Raw genomic sequence first — 24,500 nt, 5'->3', positions numbered from 1 at the left:
GAGTCTGGGATAAGGTGGGAGTGACAATGTGGAAAGTGAGACTCAGATGATTTGGTCATATGAAGAGGTGATGTACATATGCCCAGCAAAGAAGTGACGGGAATTGGCTATGGTGGGTCAAGAGGTATCGGTAGAGAGGGGTGATTAGATAGGACATGAAGCACTGCAGCTTACCAAGGACATGACCCTAGATAGGAGGATATGACGGTCGAGGATTAGCTAGAAGGTTAGTAGACTATCAAGCATTGTCAGTATTATTATTATTACTACTTTCCTGTCAACTTATTCTTTGATTTTTTAATATCACATGTTGTTTTTTTGCTTCGATTATCGTATTATTTGTTGTCGTTTATGTTCTTTTCTCCATGTTTTCAACATGATTTCTTCACTAGTGTACTTCCTTTTCAAACTTGCTTTGAATTGTTGTACTTTAGCTGAGAGTTTTTTTTAAATAACCTCTCTACCTTCATAGGGGTAGGGCCTACGTGTGTACCTTTCTCATACCTCACTTGTAAGATTACACGGGGTATGTTATTGATATTATATTTGATTTTATATTAAGCGAAAAGTATCAAACAAAAACAAATCAAAACTGAGAAAATATTTGTACCCATTTATATTACTTTTATATATTTATAAGAATAAGTTTTTAGTACATATTTTTATATACCTTTTCTTTTATATTACTCTCTCTATTTCAATTTATATGGCACACTTTTTTTTTAGTCTGACTAAAAAAGAATGCATCTTTCTATATTTAGAAATAATTTAACTTTATGAGATAATTTTCAGCCACACAAATATCTAAGGTTTGTTTTGGAGGTCATTTGCACAAATGGCCTTATTCGGGGGTGGTCTTTAAATTTTGTCCCTCGAATTGTTGGTCTTTAATTTTTGCCTATGGCATTGTAAGTGGCTAAAGATACCCATGAGATTCTGGATTCAAACCCCAGCAGAGTATAAAAAAAAAGTTGCAAGGCAGAAAAAAATCTGCCTTACAAAATTTCACAAAGCAAACTTTTGCCTTTGGAAGAATTTTCGCTAAGCCTCGCATTGCGATTTTTTTTTTACTAAACCAGGGTTCGAACCCAGAATCTCTAGGTATTTTCGGTCACTTCTTAAGCGAGCAAAAATTAAAGACCAACAATTTGAAGGACAATCCACGCAAAAAATGTTCTTTTGGACCACAAATTTCAAAAAAATTCCTTCTTTCTTAAATTATGTGCCTAGTTAGATGGTGTCACATATATTGAGACGGAGGAAGTAACTTAAATAGGCGTCCGTCCAACTAACAAAGCCGACAAATATATTTCTACTATATAGAAGCATGGGTTTACCCATGTTTCGTCGCCAGTCACTAAAAAAAAAAAAAAAAAAGTGGGCCCCAATCTTCTTTAATAGTAGAAAAATTGTAAAAAAAAAAAAAAAAAAAAAAAGTGGCGTCCACTCTTCTATAATAGTAGAGATTAAAAAAAATGAAAGTGGGGTCCGCGTGGAGAATTAGGAGATAATTGCAAAAAAAAAAAAAAAAGAATATTTAAATAATGATAATAAGTTCAGAAAATAGTAAAGGTACGCTTGGAGAAAATGTAAAGAAGAGAAGTTCGGAAAAAAAGAAATAACGATTTAAATTGAACACAAAAACTGCTAAAGAAGTCATAAAACCAAAAGATTTAAAACTTATACCATACGTCTAACACTAATAATGAGGAATAACATCAAGAAGACGAAATATAAACGGTCTTCTATAATAGTAAATTATAAAAAATTAAAAAGTGGGGCCCACTCTTCCCACTTTTCTATAATAGTAGAAAAATAAAAAAAATAAGTTGGGGCCCACTTTTCTATGTTGTTGATTAGAAAGAAATGGTGACATGAAACTCGGTAGGAGAAAGTGTATTTCAAATCTTTCAATTGGAGAACCAAACAAGAAAAATGTGGACCCCGTATTAAAAAATTAAGCAATATCTATGTAATTCTCAAAGTATCCCTCATTAAGTCAATAATGGTGGATTCATTCAGTTGAATTTCTATACCACGCGCTGCATTTGTAGCATTTTTGAATGGCTGTCCAAAAAAAGTGGCCCCCTTTGTTGGTAGATCAAAGTATTCACTTTCTTTTATTGCGTTGTTTTTCTAACGGTTTTATTGGATATTCCATATTTTATTTTGTGCTATAGGTCCAACCAAAACTTTCTCCACATTTTTTAGTCTCGTTGTCACTTATGCCCTTATTTTGCATTGTTGTTTAATTTTTGTCCCTAAAAAAACATAAAAAAATCTAGGGTATAAATTTATATTTCTGCATCATAATATCTCACAAGTTATGTTCCGCACCATTAAAAACTTATGGTCACTAGGCATAAAATTTAGGAAAAATAACAGCCTACATCTATTTGGAAAAATATTTACCTGAAATGACTCATATTTTTAATATTACCCAAAATAACCCTTTTATACATTATCATACACTTTTATATAAGATCGACACATTATTTACAGTAAGTGTATAATGTTGTATATCGTGTGTATAAATACTATTGTAAAAAAAGTTGGCTATACAGATGTAAATTAAAAATATAACTACGTGGATATAATATTTTATGTTGGATTGTATATTATTGAAATTATTCCTAAAATTAATTGCTAAAGGCAAAATTTAAATACCAGCCTATTTGAAGGACAATTCGTGCAATTTAATTTGTAATAGACAAATTCCCTTTTTTAAAAACTAAACTATATAAAAGCATGAGTTGAAGAAGTGGATCGTCGACCAAGGGCAACAAAGGGCAATTTGGTCAAAGCAGTTGCCATTGAATAATTCCATTAGTTAAAAGTAGAATCTTATTGTAGCTTAGTATTAAATATATTCGCACTTTTCCTATTTTGCCCCTGCTCATAAAAATTGCATCAAAACAGATGATGTCACTTCAAGTGGCAGGTATTAATTATGTTTTTGGCCACGTGTCACTTTTAGACTCCTTTTACTTTTCACTGTTTTATCATGGTCACATAATTCCACTTAATAAAAAATAACATTTGTGTATACTGTATTAATGTTCATCTATATATATGCATCGACAGTGCAAATTTAGGTATGTTTATTAGCAGTATAAAATATATATATATACTCTCACTATCAATACATAAATCTTTACAATTGTACACAGCTACATATACATAGATACACGGTATAACCCAAAGCGCCGTCTAGGTTAGTCTATAATATGTAGCATTAATTAACGGCTATAAATAATTTTGGCCAAGCAGTCAAATGTGGAGCCATTTTCTTTTGGGCTTTAGTGTGAAGTTTCTTTGGGCCTCAAAGTTCTTCATCCGACGGCCCAAATTTCTCGTTGTTGGATTTGTCAATGGGCAATTCGCATAATTGCCCTTCTTTTGGGGTGATCTTTAAATTTTGCCCCTCATATTTGAAATCTTTAAATTTTGCTCTTCGGCTGAAACACTTGGGTTCTAGGTTCGAACCCCCACACAGTCAAAATTTTAAAAAAAATTCACAAGGCAGAGTTTAAATTTCACTATGCCCCCATAAACACTAAGGGGTCGTTTGGTAGAAGGTATAAGCTGGGATATCTCAGCACTAATTTTTATACCATGTTCGGTAGAAGGTATAAATTAGTCCCGGGATAAACATGGTACAAAAATTAGTGCTGGGATATCCCAGCTTATGCCTTCTTATCCCACTTATACTGAGATTATTTTATACCATCTAAAAGATGGTATAAAATAATCCCAATAGATGGAATAAATTAGTCTCGGGATTATAATCCCGGGATATTTTCGACTATCTACCAAACGAACCCTAATGGTATTTTGCCTCTATCCTAACACAAGGTCATCTTAAAAAAAAGGCAGAACATCCAATAGTGGCTGATTACGGTCAAATTCGGGGATCTACGACACTAGTGAATGTATCCTGCATATTAGATTTTCAAATATTCTAAGTCTTCAACTTTTTGATTATAAAAAGAGAGTAATTTTTATGTTGGAGGAAGGTGTTTTTAATGGTGAAGTTTTGGACTCTTCAACTAGTTTAGAGTTATTCGAGTCACACGACATTATTATATTACAGTGGGCTTGAATCTCCTTGAAAATAGTGAGATATTCGCGCCTCAATCTGAATATATATATTTTTTTGTTCATTTTATTTTCTCGATTGTAATTTGTGATATTTCACTAAGACAAATTATATCATGGAATCAAACTATCTAACTTTATAAATTATAACATATACATATATAGCAGAGAATCACTATCACATGCTGCTAATTTCATTTTGGTCCAAATCACGTATTTGTCTTAAGAAATTCATTCATTCAATATGTACAAATTATTACTAATTTAGAATTCAATAACTAAAAAGCTTAAAATATCGAATTCATAAACTTCAAATTCTAGCTTCGCCTCTACATACATATAAAAAGATTTCCGTCTTCCGAATTCAGTAATTCTTTCAATCATCCCACATGGAGTCTACTCCTGGAATATTTTGCTGACTAATTTTTTGCTGTTCAAAAGTACTCATTTCTTGCTGCTGCTGCTGCTGCTGATGCATTTCATGTAAATTCATTTGTGTCATGCCTCCTATCCCAAGAAAATCATGAGTCAAGCTATCATTACTATGGCCTTCCTTATTCAGTAATCTCTGTTTTTCATTAAATAAACCATGCAACCCCTCATTCAGCATTCTTGAAGATTTCTGATGATCATCACCTGTATTATTCGAGTCCATTAGTTCTGAAATCAGAATTCCGCGAGAACCATTTTGTTGTAACATAGACCCAACAAATCCATGATTACTTTGAATTGGAAGTTGCATGCCATTAAACAGAGAAGGGCACCCTTTTTGCACCATTATCGGAGAGTTCATGCTACTGCTCACATTTGCACCCATTTGAGCTGCTTGTTGTAACAATGCTGTTGCTGATGACATATTCGATGAATTCGTGCCTAGCTTAAAGCTAGAAGAAGAGGAAAACATGCTTCCTGCAGGGTTTAAGTGTCTTGGAGGAGTTTGAATGAGTTCTTGAGGTAAAGTTTTCATGTTTGAGTTCCTGATTTTTGGTAAGCTCAACATGCAAGTACTGGACATGAGTTCAGCAGGCACTAATTTGTTAATATTGGTGCTGCCAGTGCCAGTGGAAGGTGGTGTGGTTGAAGCTAAAACTTGGTTTACTTTGTTGTTTTCTTCAGCTAGAGCATCACAAAAGGCTCTGTGAGTCACAAAGCTATCCTTCCTGCGCATAACACAACATAATCAAATAGGCCATCGATAGTCAATTACATGTAGTGACCAAATTAGAAATTAAAAAAATTGCGTTTGCAGAGGTGATGATATATACTCCTATTACCTATGTTTATTAATCTTGGATGGCCTAACTAATTCGTACTCTTCTAATCGTCTATGACAGGTTTAATATAGTATAGCCAAACAAACAGTTCAGAAGTCAATTTCTTGCAGAGATGACCAAAGAAGCTACTAACCTATGATACTAATTTATTCTTTGACTTTTATCTTCTGACAGCCATAAGTCGGTTTTTTAATCGCTATTGTTGTCAGATCGTAACTGTTGATAACAGGTTTTAAGCCCCGTTTGTCCATAGAAATCAAAAGAAATTTCACTTTTTTTAGAATTTCGGAGATGGAGTTGGAGTTGTGTTTACTATAATTTTTGAAATTGTAGTTTTTGGTGAAATGTAGTTGTAAAAAAGTGAAAAAAGTGATTTTTTTTAAAAACAAGTTTTTGGAGTTTTTGATATTCCAGAATATAACTTCAAGTTGTATTCGGAATTCTTATGACCAAACGCTGAAAAGTAAAAAAAGTGAAAAAAAAATCCGGAATAAAGTGAATAATTCTTATGGCCAAACGCCTACTAAATATCTTTTGCACCCAAACAAACATCAAAAGTATGATCTCATGAACTTGGTTCTAAATGGCATTTCCTCAGTCCCAATTTAAGTGTCTTAGTTTAACTAGGCACGAAGTTTAAAACATAAAGAGATTTTTGAATCTTATGATCCTAATTTAAAGATGTGTATAATGTATTAAAATATCTTTTGAATCTTGTATTTTATAAATTTAGCATCTAAAATGTTTGAATTGTCAATATACTACATATAAAAAAATATATTCTTTTTTAGATAAACTAAAAAGTAAAATAAAAACACTTAATTAAATTGGTACGGAGGGATCGGAGTAGTACATATATTAGTCATTTTGGAGACCTAAAATTTTGTAATGTTAAAAGTACAAACATCAAAAGTCTTCTATGTGAAAAAAGTACTGATGAAGTGTCGATGACACTTCAAAGTAAGGTCGATGCATGATTGAGGGTCCTACATCTTTTTCTAGATGCTACACTGAAATAGCTAGTACAAATTTTATATGGTTTAAAACGAGGTCGTATAGTCTAACATAATATCAGAGTATAGGCAAAGATCTTAAATTCAATTTCATTCTCGCCTATTAATATAAAAAAATTCACTTGTGTGACTCATAAAAATCAAGCCTACAAGTGAGAGACTAGAGAACATGTTAAACATACGATTAAGAAAATAAATTTAAACTTTCTCGAATAATTTAATCTTATAAATGGGATTTCAGCATGTAAATTGCTACTGCTTATTACTCCTCTAATCTTCGAAAAGAATAAAATTAACCTGGAGAAGATGGTACCACAGTCACATTTGTACTCCTTTGTGCCACAAGTTTTAGAATGGGCTTTCCAGTCAGATTGCACTGCATACTTTTTGGAGCACTTGTCACATTTCCATTTCTTTTCTCCATGTTTACGAGAAAAATGTTTCTTAATCCCCGTGAGATCCCCAAGAGCACGAGCAGGATTATGGTGGATACACGAAGGTTCAGGGCAAATATACACTCGTTTCTTTATCTCAGTGCTTGTTTTCTGTTTTAGTTTCCATGGTAGATTATGTCCTCTCCTGTGTAATTGAAGGTTTTGTTCCCTTTGGAAGCCTTTATTGCACACTTCACAGATGAACCTATTTGTCGCCATTAGGGTTTTTGGTGATAAGGCAATAACTTCTGCACTAGGATCTGCATAAGTATATCTCAAACAAATTTAATCATATATTGACAACCTAATAACGACAATATGCTTTATCTAACGAATTTAAATTATATACAGTCATACAGTCTAATAAAAAAATTATAACATAAGTTGAATTTGAAGTAACAGGTGGGATATTTGTTAAAACAAAAAAAGACTTTCGCACATAAGTAAAAAATATTATAGACGATTCATAAAACACTTTTTGTTATGCCAAACATCCAGTACCCGAAAAGATCAAAAAACTTGAACGGAGAATTGGTTGAGAAAGTCCACGCCATATAAATTACGAGGTCAATTTAATACTCACTAAATGAAGTAGTATGTACTTTTTCTTAGGATGACGAGGCAATCCATATGTATTTCCGACTTATAAAAGATCTTACGTATATCTCTTTATATATAATAAATATCATTATCTTTACAAATGATACTACTAAATGATTTCTGTATAGAACAACTTTTCTTCATCGAACTTCTAGAAATTTTCAAATGCTTACATGTTTAAAAAAAACATATTTTCAGAGAAATTGAGAGAAGATGCAGACATGACGATCCATGCATGCATAGGAAATATATACATAGTTGGTTCTTTTCTGAACACTTAAAAATAAAAACAAAAACAAAAAGGGAATAGTAATATGTACTATATGAATATGACAATCCAAGCCAGCATGCAACAGTTTGCTCCAATTATTGAATTCCCCATCCAATAATTGAAGTATTTAACCCTTCAACTACCAACATATACTTATCACTTCCCAATCTCCCTAAATCCCTTTTTTTATCTTTAAACAAATAGATTTAAAAAGGCAGTCCGGTGCACAAAATATTTCGGATTCACACAGATCCGGTGAAGGATTTCATTCCAACACTACACCAAAAGAGACTTTTAGTAGCAATATATTTTCCTTTTAACGACAATAGTTATTGCCACAAAAACATTTACCAGCAATTGGTTAATGTCATTAGATCCAAGGTCGCTAAAGCCTTTAGCGACATTTATTGTTAGGGCTAAAGTTTAGTATTGCCGGTAATAATTGATTCTAGAATATAATTAGCTGCAATTAAGTTATTGCCGCAATTTTAGTTGCCGCTAAAAACATATTTTGTTGTAGTGAGCTGCAAGAGGATGGGTTATACGCCGTGTATGTACCCGAATAAAAATATTAGTGATCTGATTCCACGGCTCGAAGTCGTGATTTATAGATTATATAAACACACAATTCTACGCCATATGTATACCATTTAAGAAAAAGAAATTAAAGAGAACGAATTGAAGTGGGTAAAATTCAATCCTTTCTGCATGAATATCTGTCGTCAAACAAATCGAATCTACTTTCCCATATTGAAGTTATCAAGCTTCTTAACTTGTTTTAATCTATAAATCTGACTCGAGTCTGATATTAAATTAAGCTAGCCTGTTTTAATCTGAGAATGATACTGGAGCCTGATTATGAAGTAAACTATATCAGAGAGTGATCCAAGTACTATACCGCTAGCTAGCTATTTTGTAACACAAAATTAATCTGAAAGCTATAAACTAATCAAATTAAACCATCATAAACAAAAACTCTTGAAACCACTATCAAAGAAGAAGATAAAATTAAACGTGGTAAAACTATAAAACAAGGTGAAAAATGGAGCCAGGTGAAATAAATTTAACTTACCAGGATTTCCAGGTAATTTCCTTCTCTTCTTATTAGGAAGAGCTTGTTCTTGATGAACACTAGATCCATTACTTGTACTAGACAACATGTTGGAAGTTTCATCTGCTTCTTCTGTACCTGCACTACTATTCCCAGAAGAGAGGTTTGACATTTTTGGAAGAGTGAATAATGAAAGAAAGCTGCTTAAGAAGGCTAAAAAGGAGATCTTTCTGGAAGGAACCCTTTATGTTTGTCTTCAAGAAAAGACCCTTTTCAAGCTTGTTCAGCTTAATTCTGTAATTTGATCAATTAATGAGGCTAATCTCTTTGGATTTTTTTTTTTTTTTTGGTTCTTTGGCTCCTTGCTTTAATACCTTAAGGTTTTAGAAACTAACAAAACTTAGGATTTGCTGTTTAGAAGACAAAGACAAGAACCAGAAAATTCTCCCTGATTTCTGGTAATTATAGAAACAGAGGAGAGAGAGTTTGGGTGGGGTTGAGTTCTTGCTGTCACAAGATAGAAACAAAGGAATTGTAATTTAATTTGGCCTTCTTGTATGTGATACCACTGTACAACAGTTTGTGAGTGTATGAATACATGTGAATGTAACCTTAGGCTTATCCGCTTATGTGATAATTTTGGAATTGCCATTTGCTTTCTTCGTCCAAGTTTATTTTGTTATTGATTCTTTTCTCATAGTTAAATATTTAATCTAGTCATAATTTGGAGCCCGTTTGGATTGGCTTATAAGTTGGCTTATAAGCTGTTTTCAGCTTTTTTGAGTGTTTGACTGGCCAGCTTAAAGTCATTTTATGCTTAAAATAAGCTCAAAAAAATAATTGGACCCATTTGACTTAGTTTATCTAAAGCAGCTTATAAGCTGAAAACAGCTTATAAGCCAAAAAAAATAAGTTAGACTACCTCAACTTATTTTTTTCAGCTTATAAGGTGCAAACAGCTTTAAGCTGTAAGCCAATCCAAACGGGCTCTTGATTGTGACTTCTAATAACAAAAGACAAGTGGTTAGAATCTTTGAATTCAAATAGACAATTAAGATTATATATCTGCAAACTACTCCCTTGGGAATGATAGTCTAGTTTAACTTTAGATATTTACTGCTTCTTTATCTAATGGTATTAGTTAAAAATATTAATTAGAAAATGCTCTTGGTTTTGATTAACATTAGTCCTTGTTTTTCGAGTAGTAGTATTAGGATAATGGTGTATCCCCGAGACTGCATTCCATCTCATCGTGATAAAATTAGTAGATAAAAATATGACCGTCCAACTTGCCCAAGTTTGGAGGGATTAATGATTCGTCCAATTCACCTAATTAAAAGTTGGATTTATTTAGGCTAAAGATGTATCCCATATTGACCCACGGTAAATCTTGTCAAAATAATTTTGAAAGGTCCTTTTTATGTTTGATATATGTCATATATAGTCATAATAAGACAAAGTTATATTATAACTAAACAAATATAATTAAATAAATAAATAAATTTAAAATATGTAAAAGTTGGACAGTTGTGCATTGAGCCGTCATTTAGTTCATATTGACCTAGTTTATCTCAGCTCATAACCGACCAATTTATTAAATCACCTTATTTTGATTCGTTAAAATTCAGTTTAACCCATCCAGATGATCATCTTGCCTATATATATGAGGAAACATCCATAAGTATGAATGGAAGATATAATTGAACTTCTACTAAGATGGCATCCTTATGTAGTACATTAGATGCGGTTGTATTATTCATTCATAATAGTTTGAATTCAACACAAAGTTACCCCCATTTCCACATACAATACGAGGAAAATAAAATATATGCTGTTCTTGTCATATTAAAAAAATTCTGGGACCATGAATTTTAGAAAAGATAAAAGTCCATGGGGTACTTATAAACTAAACTTTACAAAGAAAAGACAGCTTTTTGGATATTGCTTGGCGAGCGAGAGAGCTTTTTTCTATTTTTGCCGATTTGTCCGTTTCTGATAATGGTCTAACAAAAGCAATCTATTTCCTGATTTGTCCCTATAGTTATTTCAAAACCACCAGATTACCTAAAGCCTGCAAAGGCCCGTCAAAATGACCAAAAGATCCTCACTTCTCACGGGTGGGCACTGAATCAAATCCTCACCCCACATTTTAAGCTCTCGTTTGGTCATAGATTTTGAGAGCACATTTTGAAGATTTATTTGGCCATAAAAATTTCAATAGATTTTGAAAATAAATTTTTAAATCTCAAATTCTGGCTCAAACCTGTTTTTGGGCAAAAATCTATATTTTGGCCTTTTCAAAACTTCTAAAAACTACCCCAAACTTTTGTATTTTATAAAAAAAACCCTATCTATTTATGATCCAACTAATTATATCTATCATGTTCCTCCATTAAAGCCGTATATACCATGTTTCCACAATTAAAGCAGTATCTTCTATAAAGTGAACGAGCTAAGCTCTGCCCAAACAGGAGAAGAAGAAACCTAGGGAAAATTATTTTGTCAACTGTAGTAATTCATTGCGAAGATAAAAATGGATCTTTGTATTGTTATTTGAATTGTAGTAGCTACTAGCTAGTAAGTGTGTTATTAGCAGTTATTATTAAAATATCATGTTCGGCATAATTTGGGATTAGGAAGTATGTATGTGTTTGTACAATTGAGTATTCTTGATAGTTTTTAGAACTTATAGGTATAAGTAATGTTTCATGTTTTTCAAAACAAAAGGTGAAAGATATTTTCAAAAACTATGGCCAAACACATTTTCAACACTTGAAAAACTTCACCCAAATCAAGTTTTTCAATTTTTTTTTTTTGGGAATCTATGGCCAAACGCTGGCTAAGTAGGTGTATGCGATTTTGGAGCCTAATTTCATATTTTAATTTCAAATCAACGTTTGTTTATGAAATCTGCACAAAATTTCAACTCAAATCTCAAATTCTCCAAAAAGTAGGATTTGAAATTTCAAATCGTGATTTCAAAAATTTTTAAATATAAAACTTGACCCATAAATTTATTATTTTGTAAAAAAGGACCACGATAAAGCCTGCAAAGGACCGTCAGCACCAAAAGATCCTCACTCCTGTTCACATGCTGAGTTCAAATTTGCAACATACATTTTGATGTTATAACGTTTTTTTTTTTTGGCTTAATCCATATGTCGCCCCTGAATTTTTTTATTTTTTTATTTTGGCACCTTAACTAAGAGTTGTTTCTATTGAACTTCTGAACTCGTCCTTAGGTGTGTCTATCAAACACAATCTGGCTTACATAGTATTCTATCTTCAATATAGCGACATGCTAATATATATATTCTAATTTAATTATGCCATATTTTAGCTAAGATTAACAGCAATTGAGAAGGAAAAAAAAGAGTAAGCTCTTAATTAAGCTGGCAGTGGAAGAGCAAAACCAGCAGAAACTGACACATCCATGACCTAAAGAATAACTTACCACACGTTTAAAATATTACTTCACCTTCATTACCATAATTTAATTTTTGTTTCTAATAAAAATCAGATTTAGAGAGTTTAATAGACACACTTGAGGATGAGTTCATGAATTCAATAGGAACAATACTCAGTTGATGTGCCAAAATAGTAAAAAAGGACAAGTTTAGGATTCTGCTAAGCCATTTTCTTTAATCTTCAAGATATTTTAACATTCGGTGTAATTTGTGTATAGTTGCAATATCTTAGCAATAGAGGTATTCATGAATTGTTGTGATTCATTTTTTACTTAAAAACAAATAATCAATTATGTTCGTTTGCTAAATGAACCAAATCAAATTAAATGGAGTTGGTTATTATTTCGACTTTGTTGGTTTATCTTGCTTTTTACACGTAAAATAGATTAAACTACTAAAACTGAGGACAAAGTTTTTCATATGTCGATATATGTTTACCATGTATAAAAGAATGAATCATGAAACTATCATTTATATACTGAAACATCTAATATTACAAGGTTCACTCAATGCTAAATGCAGAAACGCATAATAGATCAATCTGAAAATCATCATGAGTTGTCTCGTAACAAAATTAATCATTGCTAATACCTTCTTCTTGATTCCTTCTTTTATAACCAGAGCTCGGAAAAAGAAGATATAGAGGACTCTATAGAGAATGTGATCTGAAATCCATAATAGGATCCAAGTTATTCCAAGCACAAAGACCGAATTGATTATGTAAGAAAATAATTTTACTATTATACGTGACAATAATTCACTTTTGTTAATTAAACAATAACGTTATATCCATAATATACTTTCAAACTTACCAAACCTTAACAATTAACTAAAACGGCAAACTCCTAAATAACTTCAATATAAAAAAATTCAAAACTAAAGCAAGGCATTGACGCCTTCTTGAAAAGTTATAGAGTATAATAATACCCCTATAAAGTAGGTCGGAGTACAAATATGAGTGGACCAAATGTTTTGCCATCAATTTCAATATTATCATCGTGGAATTATAATTAGTAGAAGATGAACAACTAGACTTGAATTGGTCAAATTCAGTAATAAAAGCCTTTAAAAAGTTCAGTAAATCTAAACCGAAACACCAGCTAGTTTAGCATATAGTAAGCTGTACGGGTAACTAGGAATATGACACACACATAAAAAAAAAAAAAAAAAAAAAAGGATATTTTTAATAGGGGTCTCAAATGAGGAGGTTAAGCTGAATTTAAGTGGATCAAAATAGGCAAAGTTCTTTAATGGATGGGTTACTTACTAAATTGCCTTCAGGTTACTTGAGCGGCAATATTGGGTTAGGTCACATGGGCTAAATCATGGGTCATCCGTTCAACTCTTACTAATTAATTTTTTTGTTTGTTTTCTTACAATTTATTCAAGTACATAAATTTTTTAAGGCTATATATAACATATATGAAATTTAAAACTATTTCTTAAAAAGAAAAATTGACAAGATTTTTCATGGGTCAATTAGGGCTATAAATCAGCCCAACTTTTAGATGCATTGAAGTGATTGAGTCAAAATGGACAGATCATTAAGCCATCCAAACTTAAACAATTTGAACGGATCATAATTTCATTGGCTGATTTCGCCAACCCTAATTTCGAACATCGATATACACTATTGCTATCAACTGGTACTAAATTTTGAAAAATGGTACAAAAAAAATATGCAATCATGCACATGATTACTATATAATATATGCAAAAAAATAAAAAATAAAAAGATTACTATATTAGGATGGCCGGTGGGCGAAATATTATTTGCTTTGAGCAGGTTCCGATTTTTTTTTTCTTTTTCGATTTCCTTTTGTTTCTAAAAGAAGGAGGGGGGAAAGAAATTCAATTTGAAGGAAGGCTTAAATTATCTCAAAAGAAAGAAACAAACCAAAAAAAGACAAGTGCTTATCGGTATGTCATACCCAATTCAATTTGCTTATATGATTGGTCATTATAATAATTTCCATTTCAAAATTAATTAAAGCAATTGAAATGTCAGCGTAAAGAGTCCAACAGCAAGCATCTTTAATTTGGATGTTGCTGTCTGAGTCCCTTTAAATATTTCTCATAGTTTAACTTAAGGATTTGCAATATTTGACTTTTGACTACTACAGTTTCTGTCCATCTCGACTGTACAACAAACATTGAAATTATTTTATTTATTTTATATTTAATAGATAAAGGGATTAGCATGGCTCCTCTTAACTCTTTCTTAAGGTTTTGTCTAAACTATCCTGTTCGTTATTTTTTATTGGTTAAGTAAGTTGAAAACAAAACAACATCCTTTTAGTTTATTTGTTAAAAATAATATTCAACTGATCATGAGACGGCATAATCTTCATCTCTATTTTGTTTTAAACATGTTTTAGTGGAAACACCATTTCTTTTACTTCACCTGAAATGGTCAATTCTTTAAGATCAAACGACATATTTTACTTGTAGTATAATTGCTTTGATCGTCAAAGCATAAACCAAAACCTAATGCTTACTTCAACTTGATTTGATATTATCTATCTTTTCATTACTATTAATTCAAGGATTTTGGCACGCATGCATGATTACTTGCTGAAGCTTTAAATACATACCAAATCATTCACCAATGATCAATAACATTTCTCCTTGTAAAATCGTAGTCACCTAATCTTTTGCTCTATAATTCACACTTGTTAGGAATTGAAGTTAACTGGTGTTGCTCAGGCACAATTTTATTGAGGACATTACAGTCAAATATCATTTGGTCATCTAGTTTACAAAATATGTATACAATATATAGGTAGTGTATAGTTTATATTATATATATATATATATATATATGCAAAGTGTATAGGTAGTGTATACTTTGGCCATGTTTGGTAAACTAGTTGACCGAAGGGTACATTTAGGTAACTTTCCCATTTTTTGAGTACTTTTGAAGGATCTGACTGCAGAAATAGAGGTTTGCCACGAGGCTCGCGACAGTTTCTTGGACCATTGCCCTAGGCCTAAACGTGGCAACCGGTTTGGCCTTACCGGTTTTAACCGGTAACCGGACCGGTTAACCGGTTCCGGTTAACCGTGTAATGGTTTACCGGTCCGGTTCCAATATTTTGGAAATCGGAACCGGTTAAACCGGAACCGGACCGGTTAAACCGGTTTAACCGGTAAAAATTAAAAAAAAAAAAACGAAAGAGTCGTTGGGCTTAATGGACCGTTGGCAACGGTCCATTTGCAAAAATGGCCGTTGCCAAACGGTCAGTTTTTTAATTTTTGGCCCCCAAATTATTATTTTTAACACTTTAACCCATCCTCACCCCTATATAAACCCTTCTTCATTTTCATTTTGATGCACATCAATTCACTCTTCTTCATCTTTCTCTCAAATCTCAATCTCTCAATTATAGTTACTTTGCAATAATTAGCCACAAAGTCTTATTATAGTTTCAACTTTCAATTATTAATTTTGCAATTATAATATTGTTGGTGGAGTTGGTGATTTTGCAATAATCCGAAGTAGCTTTGGTGGATTTGCAATTCTAGCTGCCTTCACTTTGTTGGAAATTAATCCGGCAATTTGGTACCTTCGTTCCAACTCTATCTTTATTTTTCGCAATTTAATTCTAGCAATTTATTTTTCGCAATTTAATTATAGCAATTTAATTTGTTGTAATTTATTTTCTTGTGATTTATTTGATTGTGATTTAAATTAATTCTATTTAATAATGTCAAAGAGATTAAGACGTGGTGCCGGTAGTAGTAGTCGTACTGTTAGGGGTGCGCTTAATGAGGAAACATTTGTGGAAGAAACACCTAATTTAGGTATTGATGTTGGTGGAAATAATTCATTTTTAGGTCATGAGGCAATGCAACAACATTTTACCGACACTTTTAATGAAGACTTAGATGATGATGATGATGATGAAACACAACCCCCCGAAAATCCCATAGGAGATACATGTCCTGCACAATCACATACACAAGACAAACCGCCTAGAACTCGTAAGCCAACAGCTAAAGTTTGGAAATTTATGACTAAGAATAGGGAAAACCAAACAGCTACGTGTACCCTATGTGGACAAGTATTTAGTTTTAAGCAAGGAACTGGTAAGGATGGTGGAACGGGTACACTAAATGGTCATATGAGAACCAAACATATGGATATTTGGGGAGAACAAACGGGTTCAAATGTGGGGGGGGATTCAAATGACGATAGACCCACGAACCGGTAGAAATTTTAAGTATGACAAGAAAAAAGAACGCATAGAAATAGCTAAAATGGTAGCTTATGATTGTTTACCATTTTCCTTTCCCTCGGGTTTGGGATTTGTTACTTACATTCAACGTTGTTATAACCTGTTATTTGAGGGTATTCCTAGAAGTACTTGTAGAGCCGATGTTATAGATTTGTTTAAAAAATATAGATTTTATTTGCGCCATGTATTTAATTCTTTAAATTGTAATGTTTGTCTTACCGCTGATTTGGGTCTTAGTATTAACCATTTAGATTTTTTTGCTATTACATGTCATTGGGTTGATGACAACTGGGTTATGCAAAAAAGAATTATAGCTTTTTTATATGACGAAGGAAAAGGTCGTCACAATGGAAAATTTTTAGCCGATTCAATGTCTACTATAATGAGATTTTTTAACATTTATAGAAAAACACTTTGTATTGCTTTAGATAATGCTTCTAATAATACAAAGGCAATTGGTCTTTTAAAAAGAGAAATAAACCCTCCTCTAAGAAATATTTTTCATGTAAGATGTAGTTGTCACATTTTAAATTTAATTGTTAAAGATGGTCTTGTGCATTTTGATGATTCTGTTCAAAAAGTTAGAAATGCTGTTGCGTTTCTTTTTTGTAATGCTAATAGGGGAAGAATTACAGATTTTAAGAATGCTTGTGTGGAAAATAACCTTAGACCTAGGAAAATTCAAGTAGAAATTGAGACTAGATGGAACTACACTTACATTATGCTACAACAAGCATATGAGTATAGGATTCGCATACAACAAGTTCACAACAAATATAATACTGATAGTGAGGATTGGTTAACTTTTAGGCATTGGGAAGATGTTAAAGAATGTATTGAACTCTTAGAAATTTTTTATAATGCAACTCTTGCTTTTTCTAGACAATTTTATCCCACGGTAATCGGAATTTTAGCCTACTTAGCGGAAATAGCTAGAGTTTTACAAGAGTATAAATATAAACCCGATTATCAAGTGGCTATTTTTGAAATGATAATCAAATTTAAGAAGTATTTTTTCCCATTCCAACTTTATTTATATTGGGTTCCCTTTTAAATTCTTGTTTAAAAGTGTCTTATACTAAAAATTTGGTTAGTCAAATTTATACATTTTTAGAAATTGAAGAGGGAGTTCAACCATCTTTAGCTGAAGCCGATCTCGCTATTGATGATGAGTTTAGAAGAGTTTTTACTCATTATTCTAGTTTGGAAGAACGTGCTACACCCGTTGCTCCACGCCCTACTACTTCTCAGAGTAGCAAAAATGACTTGTCGGGTTTAAAAGTTTTACATTCACAGCCAACTTCTTCTTCTTCTACTGCAAACTTTGATGAATTTAACTTTTATGTGATGCAGCCAAATGTGGATATCAGCCAACTGGATGAGGTGGACATCTTAGCATGGTGGAAGAAGTACAAAGCAAGTTATCCGGTACTTTCAAGAATGGCTTGAGATATCCTTACGGTTCAAGTATCAACCGTGGCTTCGGAGAGCGCATTTAGCCAAGGAAGACAGCAAATTGGAGACCATAGACATTCATTATCCGGCTTTAGCTTGCAAGTACTAGTGTGCATTCGAGATTGGATTAGATCGGAGCGACGCAACCAAAACTCAGAATCGGAGCAAGGCGAAGAGGAAGAAATTGAAGATTTGATAGCTAGTGGACCGGACCAAATGGAAGACTTTGAAGATATTTCCATGAACGAATATGATGTGGGGGAAATTAACGAAATGGTTCAAAATTGGTGATTTTATTATTGTACTATTTTTGTATAACTCATGTATTATTTGCAAGTTAAAAAAAAAATACAACTTGCAAATAAATGTTATCCAAGAATGAATAAAATATATGGCTCATTGAGCTTTCTTCTATTTACTTGTGTTCATATTTTTACTTTTATTAAGTTATGAATATACCTAAAATATACTAAGAATCTACTTATAAGTATATTAAGTTATATAGTATACTTAAACATATATAAGTATATATAGTATATAAAGAAAAAATAGTATATATAGTATATAAGTAAGTATATATAGTATATAGTACATATATATAAGTATATATAGTATATATAGTATATATATTAAGTTATACACATATATAAGTATATATAGTATAATATATATAGTATATATATTAAGTATATATAGTATATAAATATATATAGTATATATATTAAGTATATAGTATATAGTACATATATATACATATATTTAGTATATATATTAAGTTATACATATATATAGTATATATATTAAGTTATATATATATATATATATATATATAAATATATATAGTATATAGTACATATATATAAGTATGTATAGTATATAGTGAGTTATACATATATATGTATACGAAAAACACTATTCTGTATTGCTGACTTGCTGTTAGGCTGTTAGTCAGTAAATATTTAAACTTTAATTATAAAGTTGTATAACATATGAAAATATAGCTACAATATACAAATAAATACTATAATATATAATACAAAAAAAAATAAAAAAATTTTAAGCAATCCAAACCGGACCGGTTCCGGTTTGGACTTTAAAACCGGTAAACCGGAACCGGCCGGTTTCCTAACCGGTTCCCGGTCCGATTCCGGTTTGGACTTTAAAACCGGTAAACCGGAACCGGCCGGTTTCCTAACCTGTTCCCGGTCCGATTCCGGTTGGAACCGGTTAACAGGCTTACCTAGGCCTCTAATGAATTGGGTTTAACTAGCTATTTTCTCTGCTAGCCCATACCATCAATGTAGTCGGATTGATAGTTGGGATAGCTAAATGACATAACTAACTCTAGTACATATTTAGATTTAATAATTATAGTTTAGATTAATTACATCCTATAGCTAAAAGTAATATGTTAAATACAATTAATAGCTACATATATATATTTAAGGCAGAATACCCATCATCACATTATTCACTTCCAATCTAACCCTCCCATCTCTCTCTCTCTCTCCCCTCTTCCCCCACTGCTCCGGCGAGGAGCTTCCAGCTCCGGTGAACCGGAGTAGCCGTCTTCTTCGGCGAACTGTACAACTCCACACCACCGCCAAACCACACCACCGCCACTGCCCATCCGTCTTCTCTGAGTATTTGTCGTCTTCTCCGTTTTGCTACAGATCTGACCGGAAAAAAGCAAATTTTGAAGAAATTGCATGGTTTACCCTCCAAATGATTTGGTCTTTAATATTTTTTGTTCAAATAGGCTGATCTTTAACTTTAGGCCTTCAGAATTTACATGTCGCGGTGTATTCATTAATTTTTGCCGGATCTGGAAACATTTTCCGGTGCCATATCTGGAAAATAGTGTTTCTTTATGAGTGTATTCAATAATTTTTTAACATATAATCCAGTGTATGCATTAATTTTTTAGCATACAATCCAGTGTTTGGGGTGTATTTTATTTCTTGTATTTAGTATTTGAGTGTATCCGTTAAATTTTAGTGCAAAATTGTGTTTGGGGTGTATTTTATTTCTTGTATTTTGAAGGATATTTTTTTGTATACAACCGATTTTAAATATAATAAAGTGAATACAATGTGAAAGTAGCTACAAATGAATACAGTTGAGTTGAATACATTTGACTTGAATACAACTTAGTTGAATACATCTGACTTGAATACAGCGAAATCTGACTCAACCGAATTTTGAATACAATTTACTGTAGCAATCTACTGTAGCGCGCGACTATAGCTACAAACTGTAATTAGCTAAAATTTAGCTATGCGCAATTTAAAACCTCTAAATGTTGGTCATTTATGTAAAATTCCCTCGTTAGTTTTGGTCTTATTCCTCAGCTGGTCCATTTCCTTAAGGACTCAGAAACTGACCACCACAAAGATAGAAAAAATGACAAAGATGGTCCATTATGTTTGAGGATAGGTTCAAAATAGTCCTTTAAGTATGCACTTAACAACTTTGGTCCTTTAAGATTGCCAATAGCAAACACTTTAGTCTCCGTAAAATATTTACTGAACTATGTCTGTTAGATTTGACGGAAAAAGTGGAAAAACAGATTTAATTATAAACACCAAGAAAGTCACATAAAATCCTAAAATATGCAACACTAAAAAGCTGCACCAAATTCTAGAAATAAACTATAAAAGTTATACCTCTAAATGTGAGTTTCCGCCAATTTCCATTTTCTTCGTAGTCCCCGCCAAATCTAACAAACAAAGTTCGCTAAATATGTGATGAAGACTAAAAGTCTTAACATTTGGTAAACTTAAAAGTACCAAAACTCTTAAGTGTATACTTAAGGAACTGTCTTGAACATACCCTCAAACATAAGAGATCATTTTGGTAATTTTCTCATGAAAATACAAAAAACTTTAACGGAGAGACCCTTCATGAAATGACTCAATACCTGGAAATCTTAATCTAGAGTTACTTCAGTTTATCAGTATAAACCAATAATTAACCTATTATTGTGACGTACAAGTTGAAAGTAAGAGCTTATGCGTGTGTGGTTAATTAGTTGCAGGGAAATCAACCTACAAAATTATGGAGAAAGAGGTGAAGAGCGAGGCAAAGTAGCGTTGAAGCATGGAACTGTTGGCTAGGAGTGTGTTCGGTTGAGTAACAATAAATAACTCTTCGCTCATTATTAGACAATCACTTATTTACAAAGTTCAGGCCGGGAAAATCCTTATTGTTGAATATTTGCTAGCAATAATTAGTCTAGAACTAATAATCAAGAAGTGACACTTTTTCTTGGTGTTTGCATACCGTTATTCAAGATTAAGGGGATCTTCACACTGAAAGGAGTTCAGAACAAGCATAAGTTTTGGATAAGTACAAACCCTCAGAAAGATTAGTACCTAGGTTTTCTAGACAACATGTACAAAGCGAACCTCTCCTCTACTTGAGTCCAGAAACTGCAAGCTATAGAAAGGTCTAATTGTTGTGGGTCGATAATAGTACAATTGTTCCCATGGTGTTTGAACAATGTAGATGTGGTATAAAAGAAAAGAATTAAGGTCAAGCTTTCTTTAGGTTTCTGTATTTCAACCATCATTATCGGCTATCATATACATTTCATTATGATTTTTGCATAATCAAAATAAGCAGCAACATCGTTTGTTTGTCTTGTCAAATTATGATATTATAACATCAAATGTTAAAGGTGCAATATGCCACGCTTCAAGAATAGTAAGGTAAACGTTCATATCAGATCAAATTGTTATTGTGCAATATGCATCTTTTGCACTTCATGAACAGTATTAAAATAAATGCCAATGTCAGAAGATTCAGCAGTATTCTTTAAGCTCTGCATTTAGTTCTTGATTATGAAAGTGGAAATCTAAGAATTTTGAGCAACAAAGACTGATCTTTTGATAACAAAGAGCAGCACAACTTTCTTACAATTTTTCAGACATAATAACAAATGTTGCAGATAAATCCTATGAATACCATGTCAAGTATAACAAAGAGAACGACAAGTTTCTTACAATCTACAGACACTAGAACAAATATCGTTACAGATAAATTGTATGAATGCCATGCCAGTACAACAAAGACAGCTCTAATGCTTCTTATGATCATAAAGATCGAGGTGGCTTTTCTAACAATGCAGAAAGGTAAACTTCATCCTTGGCCTTAGGAGCAATAGACCACTTATGCTTTTTGTACCTGAACTGCAGAAACATGTACATAAAATCATCCAGATCAGTCCTATTACAGAAGAATCGATCAATCCACAACAATCCTCCTGGTCTCAATACACGATCCCAGTCAAATAGGATATAATCCAACAGCTGTAGATCGATCCAACCATCCATAAATCCAGCAGTGTGGATCAAATCCATAGTGTTATCAAAGAATGGAAGCCTTTGGTTCAATGTCACATATAGTGGAATCAAACCCCTAAGTGCTATCGTCTCGCTGAAAGGAGCTCCAAGATTCAGTGCAGTTGAGATGATCGTCACATTCTGTTCTCTCATTCTTGCAGCAAAACTCCCCGTACCAATACCGTAATCCAGACCAATTCTGATCTCCCCTGGCTTAACTTCCAATACATCTTTGATCAAGAAATCAACAGCAAGTGTAGAATTTGTTACCCATTTTAGCTGTTCTTTCTCCATTTCAAAACAATCGGTGCACTTAGTATAGCCTCGTTTAGGATTCTTACTCGATAAGCACTCGTAGTTCCTGCAAAGGTAATTGCTCCACCTAACATTTCTCCCATCCGGGATCCTCCATAAGGACTCGTTAATCGGATAAGGTTTCTGATAAAGCTTAGAGGCCCTTGTCAAACACCTTCTCCTTGGCAAAGGATCACAACCATTAATCATAAGCTTCTGAGCAAAATTCCAATCATCTTTACAATAAGATCCGATATCATAATTCATATATTCCTCCAATTCCTTCTTCATGGACACACAAGCATGCCCTATCGTGTTATAAATCTTCTGTGTTCCAAATATATTAACCTTCTTATGTCTATTCTCTTTCGGGGTGATATACTTTCGGATCTCCTCTATCACAAAGTTATTAATCAAGGGATCTTCCTTAATTGTCATATTCCCAATTCCTTCAAATCTAGGCAGCCTAATTTGCCTAAGTGCAATATGAGCAGAGTATAAAGGCTTAATAACCTCTTCCTCCAAGAACCTCTTGTATTCCAATTTGGGAATACTCCCTTTTTCTAAATCATCCTTGTTCTTCTCCATCTCTTGTACAACCAATTCAATCTTTTCTTGCAAACTATCCATCCTATCGAGCACTTCATCAACGCGAGAACTCAATGCTTTTATGTCAAAACTATCATAAACATCCTTCACGCCATAAAAATGGCGACATATATCCTCATCATGCATGAAAAATCCAGCATTATAAAACCTAAACAAACTCGAAAGGCTCACGAGTATAACAAGTGAACCTAGTACAACCTGAATGCAACCCATTACTCTTCCTAATCTGCATTTTCTAAAGCAAAAGACGGATTCACCCATTGTTCAATACTAAAATTTCAAGAACTCTTATCCTAAATTTTCCCAATCAGATGAAACCAAAAGCAGAACAAAGTTTTTCTATAAGCATTGCCCACATAAATGGAATTCATATAATTATACTGAATAAGCAGATCAAGTACTATGTATTACCTGGATTTAGCACCAATGATGTAAAATTGGAAACTGGAAAAAGAAAATAAAAACAGTGATAAGAGCTCAAAGGGATAGGACTAAGTTGATCTAAATATTCAAATGAACTAATTGCGTACATTAGCTTAAAAGTCAGCATTAAAAATTGCTTGAAACTAACACTAGGTGAACTAAAGAGCTGTGCAATCGTGAGTACTAAGCTTAAACAACAATTTGACATGTTCATGAGCTTGGATAAAGCGCAAATCTCGTGAAGGAAACAGCAAAAAAGCACTCAAATCTAAGCACCCAATGGGTGTTAAATTAATATAATTTGAGATAACCAACTGAGATAATAGTAATTACTACACATTTCTCAAGGATACACAAAATGCATTATGCATGTGAGATAAATATAATATGTTAACGTTGACTTTGAGGTAGAAGAGGAGGGGTTGTGAGTGTGGAGTGGGGACAGGGAAAAATGAGTGTAATACTAGCTACTTAAAATTGATTTGTGGTGGCAAAGTTTAAAGAATGGTCTTGTTAGTTAAAGTTCCATTTGGTTCAAAATTCTGGTTTTGGCCGTTGAAGTTTTTCTAGCTATGACAGAGATATTATAATGTATAGAAGTGAGATACTGGCTAGTGGCTACTTTAAAATTGATTCCATTTTTTGGGTACCTTCTAAGGCGAACATACTACTGTAAAAGCTGACTCAAGATTTTAAGTTACTGCATATACATGTTGTTGTCTTGTTGATTGATGATCTCTTCACATATGTCTAAGTCTTGGTAGGAATAATTATCCAACACCTGATGAAACAGTGAAAATGCCCACAATTGGATTCGCAATTGTCATTTTAAAAAAAAGACATACTAGTGATTATTGTAAGAGCTTATGAGTTAAGTGCATACTTCCTCCGTCCCAATTTATATGACACTTTTTTTCATTTTTAGTCTGT

The 24,500-nt window shown here is 32.7% G+C and overlaps 2 protein-coding genes across 2 annotated transcripts; both read right to left on the bottom strand.

Annotated features, from left to right (window-relative positions):
• Positions 1–4,290: 4,290 nt before the first annotated feature.
• Positions 4,291–9,298, bottom strand: LOC132645930 (zinc finger protein GAI-ASSOCIATED FACTOR 1-like). Its single transcript, XM_060363190.1, has 3 exons — positions 8,763–9,298; positions 6,683–7,079; positions 4,291–5,258 (listed from the first exon to the last, which is right to left on the bottom strand). Exons 1-3 carry the CDS (start codon positions 8,911–8,913, stop codon positions 4,475–4,477), a joined length of 1,332 nt encoding a protein of 443 aa, XP_060219173.1. The 5' UTR covers positions 8,914–9,298; the 3' UTR covers positions 4,291–4,474.
• A 12,482-nt stretch (positions 9,299–21,780) lies between these two features.
• On the bottom strand, positions 21,781–24,082 carry LOC132600082 (probable methyltransferase At1g29790). Its single transcript, XM_060313206.1, has one exon. It carries the CDS (start codon positions 23,406–23,408, stop codon positions 21,996–21,998), a length of 1,413 nt encoding a protein of 470 aa, XP_060169189.1. The 5' UTR covers positions 23,409–24,082; the 3' UTR covers positions 21,781–21,995.
• Positions 24,083–24,500: the final 418 nt, after the last annotated feature.

This window comes from Lycium barbarum, chromosome 6 (assembly GCF_019175385.1).
Source record: "Lycium barbarum isolate Lr01 chromosome 6, ASM1917538v2, whole genome shotgun sequence".
Classification (NCBI taxonomy): domain Eukaryota; kingdom Viridiplantae; phylum Streptophyta; class Magnoliopsida; order Solanales; family Solanaceae; genus Lycium; species Lycium barbarum.
The sequence above is the reverse complement of the archived record's forward strand: the minus strand, read 5'-3'. Positions and strand labels throughout refer to the sequence as shown.